Source organism: Prionailurus bengalensis, chromosome B3, assembly GCF_016509475.1.
Source record: "Prionailurus bengalensis isolate Pbe53 chromosome B3, Fcat_Pben_1.1_paternal_pri, whole genome shotgun sequence".
Lineage (NCBI taxonomy): Eukaryota > Metazoa > Chordata > Mammalia > Carnivora > Felidae > Prionailurus > Prionailurus bengalensis.
The window spans coordinates 11,246,427-11,260,486 of NC_057355.1; the positions used below are offsets into that span (position 1 = coordinate 11,246,427).

A 14,060-nucleotide genomic window follows, 5' to 3' on the forward strand; every position below is an offset into this window, starting at 1 on the left:
GGGAAGGAAGAAGAGAGGAAATCTAGAAAGGCCCCTTGGAGGAGGTGGTATGGAAGGCAGGCTTTGAATGGAGAGTGGAACTTTGGTACACTGTTCAGGGCCTGGAGGAGAGGGGGAATCTGGGTGGAGGACCAGTAAAAGTAAGGACTGGAAACCGGCACTAACTAGTGGCCACCCCAGGTATGCCAGGCAGTGTTCTGTGGTCAAGTTCACAGTTCTGGTGGCATACAGGGCTGCTTTGGCTGCACAAGAGAGAGTCAGGTTCTGCCACCAGCTCAGTGACCTGAGCCTGGCCACGTCCAGCATCCGGCTGCCCCTCCGACTTGCAGGCTTGATATCAAATAGCGTTCACGTCCTTCCCTCTTTCTGTGTGCCCAGAAGTATTTTGTACCCACCGGTTCCTTGGTCAAGGTCAGCCAAATCAGAACCCAGAGGTTCTCAAGCTGGGTGCACAGAAAATCATGCTAGAGCACTTAAAAAAAAAATCCCAGTGCCTGGGCTGTGCCCCAGATCACCTACATCAGATCTTGGGGGGTGGGACCTATGCATTAGTATTTCCTTTTTTAAGCATCCCACATGATTCCAGTGCGCCCCAACTTTGAGACCCGGGGAAATGGCTGACCTGAGAGGCCCCGGGGAGCATGCTAGGGGAAAGGGACGTAAACTCTAGCTCTGGGACGTAGCAGGGCAGCATTACAACATTAGCATTTTGTTTATGAACCTTGCAAGGAGGATAATTCGATTACACAAATTGGCGTCCAGCGTCTGTCACGTCTGTGTTCGGCGAACACTCACCTCGTCATCCTCTCTTTCCTTGCCTCCCCCCTCACAGATAAGCAAGGTCAGTTATGTAATTCTGCCAGGCTACTGGCAGTGGGCACCAGATAAATATGTATTGCATGTTTTGCGGGCCTCCTACTGTGGATGGATCATGTTTTATTCATGCACGTATGATGCACAATGTTCCTTCCTCGGGGAGAAATTTCAGCCTGCAGATTTCAACACGGAAGAATACATTTGTATAAATTGAGGGCACGGAAGGCTAGTGGGAGAGGAGAAGAGCAGTGCTCTGAGGGCTTCATTGGCAGTTAGGAAGTGGAGGCCAGGGAAGTTCAAGGCAGGACTCTCTCTTTTCTGGGCCGGCGCTGCCCTCTAGTGGGAAAAAGCCCTGACTGCTTGAGGGGACCGTCAAGTGTTAAAATTCCTGAGTCCAGCCCAAGAAATAAGGATGCAGGTCTAGGGGAGACCAGCCATGCAGGCCTCCTCCCTTCTTGGACTCATTATCCCTGAGATGCAAAGAAAATTCTAGAAGGCTTCACATGCATTGCATCTAATTCCCACTATTCTGCAAGGTAGCTATTCTTATTCCCAGACTCACAGTTGGGAACTGAGTCATCTAGAAATTGAGACGCATAACCCGGATCCCACGCTAGGTCTGGGGGATTCCAAAGACTTCACGGCTGTGCCATTATGTCCTGACTGTTATTTCCCTAAGAACTTAGGTGATCCTCAAGGCCTCAGTTCAAATTTACCTCCACCACATAAAAGCTGTGTAGCCTTGGGGCCATTGACTAACCTCTCTGAGCTTCTGTTTTCTCCTGTACAAAAAGACTAGCATAATACGCACCTTATCGAGTGGTCATGAGAAGTTATGTTTGACCTCAAGCATGTCAGAGGGGATAAAGACTTGAAAGCAGTTGCCTTAGGATGGTCGGATAATAGTAAATTGTCCGCCTTTCTGAATGCATTATTTTTACACTCAGGCAAAAACAAAGGACTGGTTAGACCGCTTTCCTTCCAAAGGAGGCCAGAGCACTCACCCGGAGGTACCAGCGCAGGGAGATACTGCTGGAGAGGATGTTCCCTTGTTTTCTCGAAGTTCTGTCAAGTGAGACTCAGGAACCCTCTAGAGAAAACCACAGACTTCCCCTGAAGTGATCTCTCATTTTGTCAAGCCCCAGACCCTCAGCCCTGCCCTTCCCCTGCCCTGCTCAGTGCTCTCAGTCGCTGCTTAGAAGTCAGTGCTGTCACACGAGATCACCGTGTCCTTGGGTGCCCTCCCTCCTCACGGCCAGGGAGGGACCTTGAGCCCGGCCTTGGGTGCTGGGCAGTGTGGTTCCAGCATGTGTTAGTTTTGTCCTTCCCCATCGTCTTGAGGGCAGCAGAGAAATACCTGGACCTTGTAATCTTCCTTTCCATCAGCTCCTTAAATTCTACTTCAGTAGATAATTCTGTTCTTTAAAAATACACTCTTTAGAAAATCTTCCAGTTTTTTTCCCAGGCCATCTCTTAGGAGACTTGTGTATTTCTTTTAATTATTGGTTTTATTTGTTTAGTTATATTTTTATTTAAATTCAAGTTAGTTAGCTTACCATGTAGTATTGGCTTCAGGAGTAGATTGCAGTGATTTACCCCCTATTTATAACACCCCACGCTCATCCAAACAAATATCTTCCTTAATGCCCCTTCCCCATTTAGCCCATCCCCCCACCTACCTCCCCTCCAGCAACCCTCAGTTTGTTCTCTGTATTTAAGAGTCTCTTATGGTTTGCCTCCCTCTCTGTTTTTGTCTTATTTTTTCCTTTCCTTCCCCTATGTCTGTCTTTCGTGTCTCTTAAACTCCACATATAAGTGACATCATATTTATCTTTCTCTGACTTATTTCACTTAGCATAATACCCTCCAGTTCCACCCACGTTGTTGCAAATGGCAAGATTTCACTCTTTTTCATCACCGAGTAGTATTCCATTGTACATACACCACATCTTTTTTTTTTTTTAAGTTTATTTTTGACAGAGAGAGAGAGAGCGCGCGGGTGCATGAGCGGGAGACACAGAATCTGAAGAAGGCCCCAGGCTGCGAGCCGTCAGCACGGAGCCTGACGCGGGGCCTGAACTCACGGACCGTGAGATCGTGACCTGAGCCGAAGTCGGATGCTCAACCGACTGAGCCACCCAGGTGCCCCATGTATCCATATACCACATCTTCTTTTTTTTTAATTTTTTTTCCAACGTTTATTTATTTTTGGGACAGAGAGACACAGAGCATGAACGGGGGAGGGGCAGAGAGAGAGGGAGACACAGAATCGGAAGCAGGTTCCAGGCTCTGAGCCATCAGCCCAGAGCCCGACGCGGGGCTTGACGCGGGGCTCGACGCGGGGCTCGAACTCCCAGACTGCGAGATCGTGACCTGGCTGAAGTCAGACGCTTAACCGACTGCGCCACCCAGGCGCCCCCACATCTTCTTTATCCATTCACCAGTCGATGGCATTTGGGCTCTTTCCATAATTTGGCTCTTGCTGACAGTGCTGCTCAATTAACCTTCCATATAGGGACAGACTGGAAGGGATTATCTAAATGAATATCAGTGTTTCTGTGTGGGCGGTGACAGATGATGATTTGTGCCGTCATCCTCGTACTAGTAGTAGCTAAAATTTATTAAGCACTTACTGTCTGCCGGGTGCCATGGAAAGCCCTGGCCATGCACTGACCCCTTAAACTTTGAAACCACCTTGGAGGGGAAGTGCCATTATTATCCCCGCCCTCGCGTGATTGAGCATGGAGCCCCCACAGCAGATAAATCCCCTTCCCAAGCTCACACAGCTAGCGAGTGCAAGCTCTGGCCAGCCCCAGGGTCTCTGCTCTTGGCCACGTTCGGGGGGCTTCTCTATGCTTTCCTTATACTCAGATCATTCTTCAGCATGTGTTTCCTTTAAAATGAGGAACAAAGGTTTGAATTTATTCTTTTTTTAAAGTTTGTATTTATTTTGAGAGAAAGAATGTGAGCAGAGAGGGGCAGAATGTGTGAGAGGGGCAGGGAGAGAGAGACAGAGAGAGACAGAGAGAGAGAGAAATCCCAAGCAGGTGCCACGCTGTCAGTGCAGAGCCCAACACAGGGAACAGTGACATCATGACCTGAGCCGAAATCAAGAGTCAGACGCTTAACCAACTGAGCCACCCAGGCACCCTGAAGAGGTTTTATTTTTAAATCAACCTATCTGGTCTCACCAATGCAAAAATACATAGGAAGAAATACACTACAAATACAAGACTGCCCAAAACGAAATAAGAGAATGATGGTATTTTTGTTAGATGATTCAGTATTTTCCAGTCAGTAAGCATCTCCCACCCTAAGTAACCAAAAAAGTAAAACTCAGCAGAAAAGAAACTCCTGCTATTAGAGGTACCAGTGAGAATAACTGACAGCTGTCATTATTTTGTTTTTATTTTTTTGTTTTGTTTTGTTTTGTTTTGTTTGAGAACATTCCAGAAGTTCCAGGAACTTCTCTGAAGCATTTGTTATGCACTCACACATTTGACCCTCAACCCCTCCCACCCCCCACCCCCCGTAGGAGATGTTGTGAGCCCATTTTACAGAGCTGGAAACTGAGGTGCAGGGAGCATTTATTCTGTGCTCTCAGACACACAGCGGTGGGGCCATTTCCATGCAGGGTCCTGGAGTATTTCTGAGAGCACTGAGCAGGGCAGGGGAAGGGCAGAGCTAAGGGTTCTGGACTTGACAAAATGAAAGATCACCTCAAGGGAAGCCTATGGTTTTCTCTGGAGAGTTTCTGAGATTGGCTGGATACAGCTTCGAGAAAATGAGTAGCTGTTTGTATATAAGTACTTATGTTGCAGATGCATGTGATATGTGACAAATGTAGCAGTCGTATCTTTGTGCAGAAAACATACTACAGTTTAACAAATTGTTGTGAAACAAACATGCATGTAGCCTGTAACCAGACCAGACACAAAACCAGCACCCCAGAACCACCCCCACCACACCCACCCCCCACCCCCTGCCTCCTTGAAGATCACAGTTCTCTTCTTCCCTCCGTCCCTGGCAAGCAGCAACCACAGTCCTGACTTCTATTCATTTCCCTGTTTTTCCATTATGCGCTGACTACCTAGTTATATATCATTAAATGGTTTGATTTTGTTGCTTGGAATTCTGTATAAGTGGAATCAGACGAGTGTTCAGTCTTGCCTGTGTTCTTCTGCTTGGCATTGTGTCTTTGAAGGCTCATCCGTGTTGCTGATCAATGGTTTTTCTTCGCTGTAGAGTAATTGTAGACTGTGGAGATGTCCCCGTGTGTTTCTCTGTCCTACTATTATTGATGGGTACTGGGTTGTCTCCAGTTCCATATGAGCATTCTTGGATATGTCTCCCAGTACATGTCAGACTTTCTGTAGGGTATTTACTTTAGAGTTGGAATGGTGGGTCGTGGTGTAAGTTTATCTTCAGTTTTTCAGATACTGTCAAAGTTTTTCCAAAGGGGCTGTCCAGTTTACACACCTACCAGCAGTGTGCAAGCATCCCACATTCCCCACATCTTTGCCAACATTCAGTATTGTCAAAGCTCTTTAGCTGATGTGGTTAAGGACGTTTCACTGGGGTGTAATTCACATGTCCCTGAATTCTAATGAGCTTGAACATCTTTGTCCTAGTCCGTTGTTCATTTGAATTCCCTCTTTTCTGAGGTACCTGCTGAGGTTTCTGTCCCCTTTCCAACTGGTTTGTCTTTTTTTTCTACGAGTTTATAGTAATCTTTATATAGTCTAGACATGAGCCCTCTGATTCTTGTGTGTGTTTCTTAAGGATGTATGTTACACATATATTTTCCCACATTTTCACTTTCTCAGTGGGCTTTCTTGGTGAATCTGATGAATGACCTTCTTAATTTTAACGTAGACCAGTTTATCAAGCTTTACTTATACGGCTAGTGCTTTCTTTGTTTGGTTTAAGAAATCTTTCCCTACCCCTACATCATGATAGTACTTTTGTCTGTTATGTTTCAGAAGTTTTATTATTTTGCTTTTCACACACAGGTCTCTGATCCCCCTGGGAATGATTTTTGCATGTGTTGTGAGACTGGCTTCCCCCGTGCCGCCCCCCCGCCACTCTAAGTTGAAGTTGCCCCAGCCCCATTTATGGAAAAGATCATCCTTTTCCTTGCTGCTTTGTATGTACACTTTACCATAAATCAGGTGTCCACATAAGCGTGACTCTGTTTTCTGGGCTTTCTCCACTACTTCATGGGTATATTTGTTCCCTAAGCCAGAAACACACTGTCTTAATCATGATAGCTTTATTATTTTTATTTAAAAAAAAATTTTTTTTTCAACGTTTTAATTTATTTTTTGGGGGGACAGAGAGAGACAGAGCATGAACGGGGGAGGGGCAGAGAGAGAGGGAGACACAGAATCAGAAACAGGCTCCAGGCTCTGAGCCATCAGCCCAGAGCCTGACGCGGGGCTCGAACTCCCGGACTGCGAGATCGTGACCTGGCTGAAGTCGGACGCTTAACCGACTGTGCCACCCAGGCGCCCCTAGCTTTATTATTTTAAAATTTTGTTTAATGTTTATTTATTTTTGAGACAGAGACAGAGCATGATCAGGGCAGGGTCAGAGAGAGAGGGAGACACAGAATCCGAAGCAGGCTCCAGGCTCTGAGCTGTCAGCACAGAGCCCGATGTGGGGCTCGAACTCACAAACCATGAGATCGTGACCTGAGCCGAAGTCAGAGGCTCAACCGACTGAGCCACCCATTCACCCCTATCATGATAGCTTTGAAAAGAAGTCCTGAAAAGCGAAATGAAGTAAAATAAAAATAAAGTAAGTCCTAATATTCAGTAGGGCAAGTCTGGACAATTCTTCTTCTTAAAAGGTGTCTAGGCTGCTCTTGCCCCTCAAGATTTCTATAAAATTAGAATCAGTATGCCACATTATACAAACAAAAAATGTTTTAGTATTTTCATTAATGATCGTATATCAGTAGTATAATAAAGTTGACTAATTCTTCCAGGGCCAGTGAATTCTAAATCGATGTCTCCATTTGGATTTTTTTTAACACTTATTTATTTTTGAGAGAGAGAGAGAGAGAGAGGAGGGAGAGAGAGAGAGAGAATCCAATGCAGGTTCCAGGCTCTGAGCTGTCAGCACAGAGCCAGACACAGGACTTGAACCCACAAACTGTGAGGTCATGACCTGAGCCGGAGTTGGATGCTTAACCAACTGAGCCATCCAGGCGCCTCTCCATTTGGATTTTCCAAATTCTTCTGGTTCTATGTGTCTGTGCTGGCCCTCTCTGTCACACAGGTCCCCTTGGTGCATTGCATCTAGAAGGAGGCACTTTGATGGGAGCGTCCCCAGTGCTGTGAGACTCGTGCAGTGAACATCGTCCAGGGATATAGTAGGATGGGGGCTGGGCTTGGGCACAGCCACAGCCAAGGAGAGTTGCTCACTCCCTCTTTTTATGGCATTGCTGTAACTAGCATTCTTTTCCATGCACCCTTTCAATAGTGAACTAACTTTTCATCACACTGGGCCAAACCAAGAATAGAAAAAAGAATAAAACCCACCTCTGTCTCCTAGGGCTTGGAGTCTCCTCCAGCTTCTCTATGACTGTGCCCCAGTCAACACCAGCTCTGAAAAATGCCCCGCAAAAAATGTTCCACAGTCAAGTAATTAACAAACAACTTCATGCAATATCCTGTTCTTGGAGAGTCACGTGGATATTTATAGTTGTAAGGTCTGAGAATTTACTCAAATTTGCTTAATGGGTTGCATTAGTTTCCTATTACGGTGTAATGAGTTACCACAGACTTAGTGGCTTAAAATAACACAAATTTATGATCTTCCCATTCTAGAGGTCAGAAGCCCACAAGGTGTTTTCTCTGAGCTAAAATCAAGGTGGGCGGGGGGGTGGGGGGGGTGGGGGGTGGGGGGGGGTGGGTAGAGTGGGGTGGGGTGGGGGAGGCTGTCGTCTTCTAGAGAATTCTCTCTGGAAGGGAGAATCCATTGTCTTGCCTTTTCCAGCTTCTAAAGGCGGCCCTATTTCTGGGCTCATGACCCCATCCTCCAGAATCTTCTTTCTCCTTTTGCATTGAAAGGGCCCCTTGTGATTGAGCCCTCAGGGGTAGTCCGACTTTATCAGACTTTATCTGGAAGTCAACTGATGAGCCACCTTCCTTCCATCTGTAGCCTTAATTCTCTTTTGTCATTGAAGGTAGCAGTTACAGGTCCTAGAGATTAGGACGTGGACGTCTTTAGGGGCCAATAGTCGGCTTCCCACACGGTGTGGTGGCACATCAGTCAGAGTGCTAATGTGACGTCCAAGACTTGGTTCCATGCGAGGTCTTTCAGGGGCTCTGCTCCTTCATGCACTGGCTTTCCTCTTTGGCACCACCCCTGACCTTGCATGGTGGGTTGGTCTGTTGCTGGCCCTTCTTACACAGCACAAACTCCACGGGAAAGCAGGGATTTTGTCCGTTTTGTTCACGAATGTGTCCCAGCTGCTTGCACCGTGCCTGGCACCTAGTAGGTGCCATTAATGTATTTAGAATGACTAACAGTGCAGGGTTGAAGTTCTCTCTAGGAAGGCAGCAAGCTTCTGGAGGGCAAAATCTGTGGCCCACTCATCCGCTCTGCCCCAGCATCCAAAGAGGGCCAGTGCTAACCTGGAAATGGGGTGGCTACACCAGAGGTCGCCAGACTTAATTAGTTCAATCTGCCCTTTGTATCCTAATTACATTGTTTACAGAGCCCTGAGTCTGAAAGACATATCTAGCTGTTTTGCTTATCAACCAAGTTAGGTTCCAACTACTTAATAAATGTCAGAAAAACTAATACACATCTGTCAAAAGAAAAAATATTTTTATTTTATTTGTAAATAAATCTAGCCACGTAATAATGGGATGTGGGTCGCTGCAAGGGGACTGCACAGTTTTGCACAGCTTGGAATTCGATTGGACTCCCCTATGCTCATTTCCTGCTGCGCATTGATTTCCACACAATATTTGCTGTTTGTCCCAGCAACTACAGAAGACCCAGTTCACAAAGAGGAGTTAGTTGAAAAGAACGTATGTAGCTCAATCCAGCGTTGAAACCCACCAGGTACCTCGAGTGAGTAGTTTCATGCATGGCGCCTAACACATGTCAACTATTGTTGGGGTTTCCCTCAAAAACTTAAAATATCTGGGGCGCCTGGGTGGCTCAGTCAGCGAAGTATCCGACTCGTGGTTTCGGCTCGGATTATGATCTCGCGGTTCGTGACCGTGCAGAGCCTGCTTGGGATTCTCTCTCTCCTTCTCTCTCTCAAAATAAATAAACTTCAGGAAAAAAAAAATATCTTCGGGGCGCCTGGGTGGCTCAGTCGGTTGAGCGTCAGACTTCGGCTCAGGTCACGATCTCGTGGTCTGTGAGTTTGAGCCCCGTGTCGGGCTCTGTGCTGACAGCTCGGAGCCTGGAGCCTCCTTCGGATCCTGTGTCTCCCTCTCTCTCTGCCCCTCCCCCACTCATGCTCTATCTCTCTCTGTCTCAAAAATAAACATTTGAAAAATTAAAAAGAAAAACCTTAAAATGTCTTGCGGCACCCCCGTGAGTTCATTGTGGTACTACCCCCCTCCCCAGGTGCCTCTGTACACAGTTTGGAAACTGCAGATTTACACTAATCTGATTCACAGAGGGGACCTGTGTTTAGACCAGGATGCCAGAGGTACGCAGAAGTCATCCCATTCCCCCTGGACCTTTGTTCGGTCTCCACGTGCCTAGGAAGCCAGGTCACCGCCAGGACGTGCTGGCGAACAGGCAGGCGAAGCAGAGGAGTGGACTCTGGATGGCCAGTCTGTCTGGGCCCTGGTGTAGCTGAGGGTGCTAGCTGCTTCCCAGTAGGAGCCCTCCCTGCGGCCTGGTGTGCTCCCGGCTCCAGCCCCTCTCCCCTGATGGTGGCTTTAGGAAACAGGCATGGCGGGTGGTGGTACTTTGGAAAGAGGAGGCCTGAGAACCCGCATGTAATTCATTGTAACAGAAGAGACGCAGACGTCTCTTGTTTAACAAACACTTTCACGGCTCTTTCTGTGTGTCTGACACTGTTCTAAGAGCTTTGCAAATAACTGGGTCATTAAATCCTTGGCACAGTCCCGTGAAGTGGGTGTAATATTCCCATTTTACAGAAGAAAAAGTGAGGCACAAGGAGGTTCGATATACCTTGCCCAAGGTCCGTGGAGCTAGGATTTAAATGCAGGGGGCCCATGGCTCTCTCCTGAGCCGCCTCTAGTGTGGTTTTCCCCGTAGCGGGTGGGAGAAACCTGACTTGAGATCCTGGCTATGCTGTCTTTCTAGCTTTGTGTTGGGAGTGAGGTGTGAAACCTCTCTGAGATTGTTTCTTCTTCTGTGAAATGGGCACAGCGGATCTCCCCGAGTCATTGAAAAGATGACAGGAGATTACAGGTGTAAACGGCAGGGCCCGGGGTAGTAGGGCGGAATGGGCCCTTCACCTTTAGTGGCTTTTCCGTGACTCAATTTCTGCTCTCCCTCATCGCCCCTCCCCTTCTAGTGTCGGTGAATCTGGCAGGCAGCAGGGGGCAGCACTGAGCCATGAAGCACATCCTCTCCTGTCCTGAAGGCAGTTACTGCACAGGGATGGTGAATTTTAGCACTGGACAGTCTTTTTCCCATCCGTTTGGGCAGAACATTTGAAGTGGTTTCGTTAAACAAGAAAAAAATCGCAGCCTAGGAGGGCGAATCGAAAGGAGGGCAAGGAAGCGCGTTCAGAAGTACCCATCTGTAAGATTGTAGCCCACCTCATACCCTCTCTGGGGGATAGCGTTCCCCTAAAGACCCAGGGTTGTGCTCTGTGATGCTGCTTGTATTTGACTTGTTATCCTAAGATAGTAACTGAAGTGGAAAAAGGGTGTTTCCTGATGCGTGAAGACCCCCGCCCGCGTCACTACTGGACTGTTCCTTGGAAAATATTTCGAGAATTTGTATTGAAGATTTCCGTGACATCTCTCTGAGGAAGAGCTGCTTAGAAGATGCCCCTAGAGATTTCAGCTGACGGGGGAAACACCCTTCATACAAAAACTACAATGTGTTCAGGGCGCCTGGGTGGCTCAGTCGGTTAAGCTTCACACTCTTGATCTCTGCTCAGGTCACGATCTTGCGGTTCATGAGTTCAAGCCCCGCATCAGGCTCTGAGCTAATGGTGCAAAGCCTGCTTGGGTTTTTTTTTTCTCTCCCTCTGCCCCTCTCTCACTCTTTCTCTCTCTCTCTCAAAATAAATAAACATTTTAAAAAATTTTTTTAAATACACGTGTTCTGTATCTTATGTTGGTTTTTGGAATTGGGTCCTATCAGGTTTCTCTGGCATTGCAGGAGGACTCCATCCTGTGAAAATGGAAAGCCACAACCCCAACACCTTGGAAACCCTTGTCCTCTCCTAGAGGGACTGGAGTTCTTGGCTGATGGAGAGGACACCTCGGTGCGTGGTGTCTCCATGGGAGGTCTGTGCCCACCCGAGCTTCCAGAATGGATGGCTGGCCTCTGTGTGGGGTTTCCGGGGGGCTCCCGTGGGCAGCTGAGATTGAGGGATTCCCCTTCTTCTGTGTTACAACTTGCCATGAGGGCAGGAGGCCCGGGGCCTGGGGTCCCCAGCTGTTCCATGAAGGACTGACCTATCCAGACTCTCCACTGTCCCCAAGTAGGGTCGAAATTACCGAATAGTCTCCACAACCTCTTCAGCACATCAGTTGTTTCTTCCAACGATACTTAAAGCTTAGACCTTTGACCTGTTAAGTATTAGCTGTAACTTGCATTGCTCAATCTCTAGGGGATGCATCGGTGGTTATTACATTGATTGGGTGTTTTATTTAATGGGTATGAGAGAAAGCGTGATATCCCAAGGGGTGGGGTGTGTCTGGGGGGCTCAGAGTGACTGCTGGGATATCAGCAGTGAGTCACAGGGTAGTTGCAGGGCCCTTGGCAGGAGAATTGTGGTCCTGTCTCCCGTGTCCCTTCCTTTTGGAACTACCTGAGCAGATGGTTTGCTCGTAGCCATCTTTTAGGGTACCATGACTGACCAGTGGGTCACCTCCGCCCATAGCCTGGATGGCAGGACATGGCTGGCCTCACAGTTTTGCCCTGAAGCAGAAATCCCTTCAGGCTACGTTGGGTGCTGCTCTTGCCTTGGAAACCTCCCTGTCCACGCCCCCACCCCTGCCCCCTGGGTCTTGGTCTTTCTCTGCATCTCTTCAGGGAATAGGGCCAAGAGTAGCTCTGGTCCCTAACTCTACCTGGCTAAGGAGAGCCCCCCCTAATTCTTGCCCATATCTGAAAGATGCCTATATTCTAGACTTTTCCAATAATACCCCCAAACTTTCTCAACTTCCTCCACTTAGTTATCTTAATCTAAGTTGTGACAAACCAGAGCCAGTGTACTAATGAGGTGCATATTCATCCTGTCAAGATTCTTATAAACAGGAATAACTGTGAAATTGGGGGGGGGGGTCTCTGACTGGCTACGGGAGCAGGTGTTTTGAGACTCTAGAACTTCTGTGTGAGACTCTAGAACTTCGATGTGAGACCCTAGAACTTCTAGATTGCTCCAAATCACAGAGTAGGATTTCACCAAGAGTGGACTTAGCCCCATTTCCGTGATATAAACCATTCTCTTTTTAGTCCTTCCTTTATCAAACAATACCCCCTTCTAAGCTGTCTTCAAATGATTGCTTTGGGGTCTGGGTTTCTGTCTATAAATGGGGAAGACATGGCTTCCTCTGCCAAGTATGTATAAACCAGATGAGCTCCTGCCTATAGTTTATGTTTTCTCTCTACCTCTAAGACAATGAGCTCTGGGAGGTTAAGATTCTTAACTTTTGGTCCAATACTAAATCTCCATCCCTCCGACTGCTGCTTGACACATAGAAGGAGCTTGATAAATATTGAGTGCATGAATGAATTTTTGAGTGGTTCCATGTTGACATCACCGAGAGAAATCAGGATGAATTCGTCTACTCCTGTGAGCAGACCACAAGTACTCTCCACTGAGCTCGGGTTCCCTTTGATTGAATTCATCTCCAACTTTGTTCTTCCTGTGTGCACGTGGACTGTTAACACCCATCTTTTGGGTTATCTGCTTGGGTCGGATCAAGCCACGTATTGTCTGTCTCCACAGCCAACCAGCTTCTTGAGGGAAAGGCTACTTTTTCACTGCTATTTTTATTCCCAGGGCCTTGGTAACTGTCATTGCTCACGGCATGTTCTACGGAACTGAAATTTAGTTGAATGGATACAGCCTGTGGGTTTTAGTCTGGGCTCAGTACCTTTCCCAGAATGAATAAAAAGGTTTGTGCAAAATCTCAGGTTCTGTCTCCATCAGATACTTAAGTACATGTCTAGTACTGTCTTCTCAAGTCCTATGGAAAACCTTGAATCCTAACAACTATTACAGTAATAGATAGTAACTCCAAAATATGGAGGGGGAAACTGCAAAATTAAAATGAATAAAACATCTAATTAAATGTTCTCAAAGCATACCATTATGTCAGCTCTGGTTTTTTGAGAAATTAATGCCCATAAACATTTTATTACATTTGAAAATAATTTGTGGTTTTGACTTTTCTCACTTCACAACAATTCCTGAATTCGTACAGCGAGTGTTGAGAAATCTTAGCCAACCATAAATTAAATGAATTACATAAAGCCAAGTAAATGTGAAAGCAAAATTATAAAAATCCTTTCAAAAATGTTTATGACAGAAACAATTTAATGACAGACGTGGGTGTATTTTAATTTGGTTGATACGGTGTGGGAGGGAGTCCTCTAAAAGTAAGTGCTCTCAGGGCCCACGAATATTCAGTGCAATCTACCGAAAAACCAGAGAAGTCTTGCATAACAGTGCTTCAGTACTGGGACTTTTTTTGACTAATTCCTAATGGCATTTATACAATCAGATTTCTTATCTGGTCAATGTGAAATAATATCCTTGACCTTTGATTCTTTTGGTCATCAGCTGCCTTTTTTTTTTTTTTTTTTTTAAATCTAATCTCTGTTTCATCTTCTTTCAGGAATCCTGTTCACGATGCTGGTATTTGGACCAGCCTGTGGATTTATCCTGGGCTCTTTCTGTACCAAAATCTATGTGGATGCAGTCTTCATTGACACAAGTAAGGAGTGTTATCTCAACTTTTTATCGCCATCCGTAAGCATGCCCCCCATCGTAAGGGAGCCTTGAGCCTTTGGGTTCTAAAACCTTGCTAGTAGGGGCAGGCTCCATGCATGGA

The 14,060-nt window shown here is 46.7% G+C and overlaps 1 protein-coding gene across 5 annotated transcripts in view; it reads left to right on the top strand.

Moving 5' to 3' along the window:
• The window catches only part of SLCO3A1 (solute carrier organic anion transporter family member 3A1), a 311,321-nt gene that overhangs the window by 217,973 nt on the left and 79,288 nt on the right, over positions 1-14,060 (top strand). For all 5 annotated transcript variants that reach the window (XM_043554755.1, XM_043554759.1, XM_043554758.1 and 2 more), the window contains exon 3: positions 13,845-13,943. In XM_043554755.1, the coding sequence (XP_043410690.1) occupies positions 13,845-13,943 (99 nt within the window). The remainder of the gene's footprint in view (positions 1-13,844; positions 13,944-14,060) is intronic.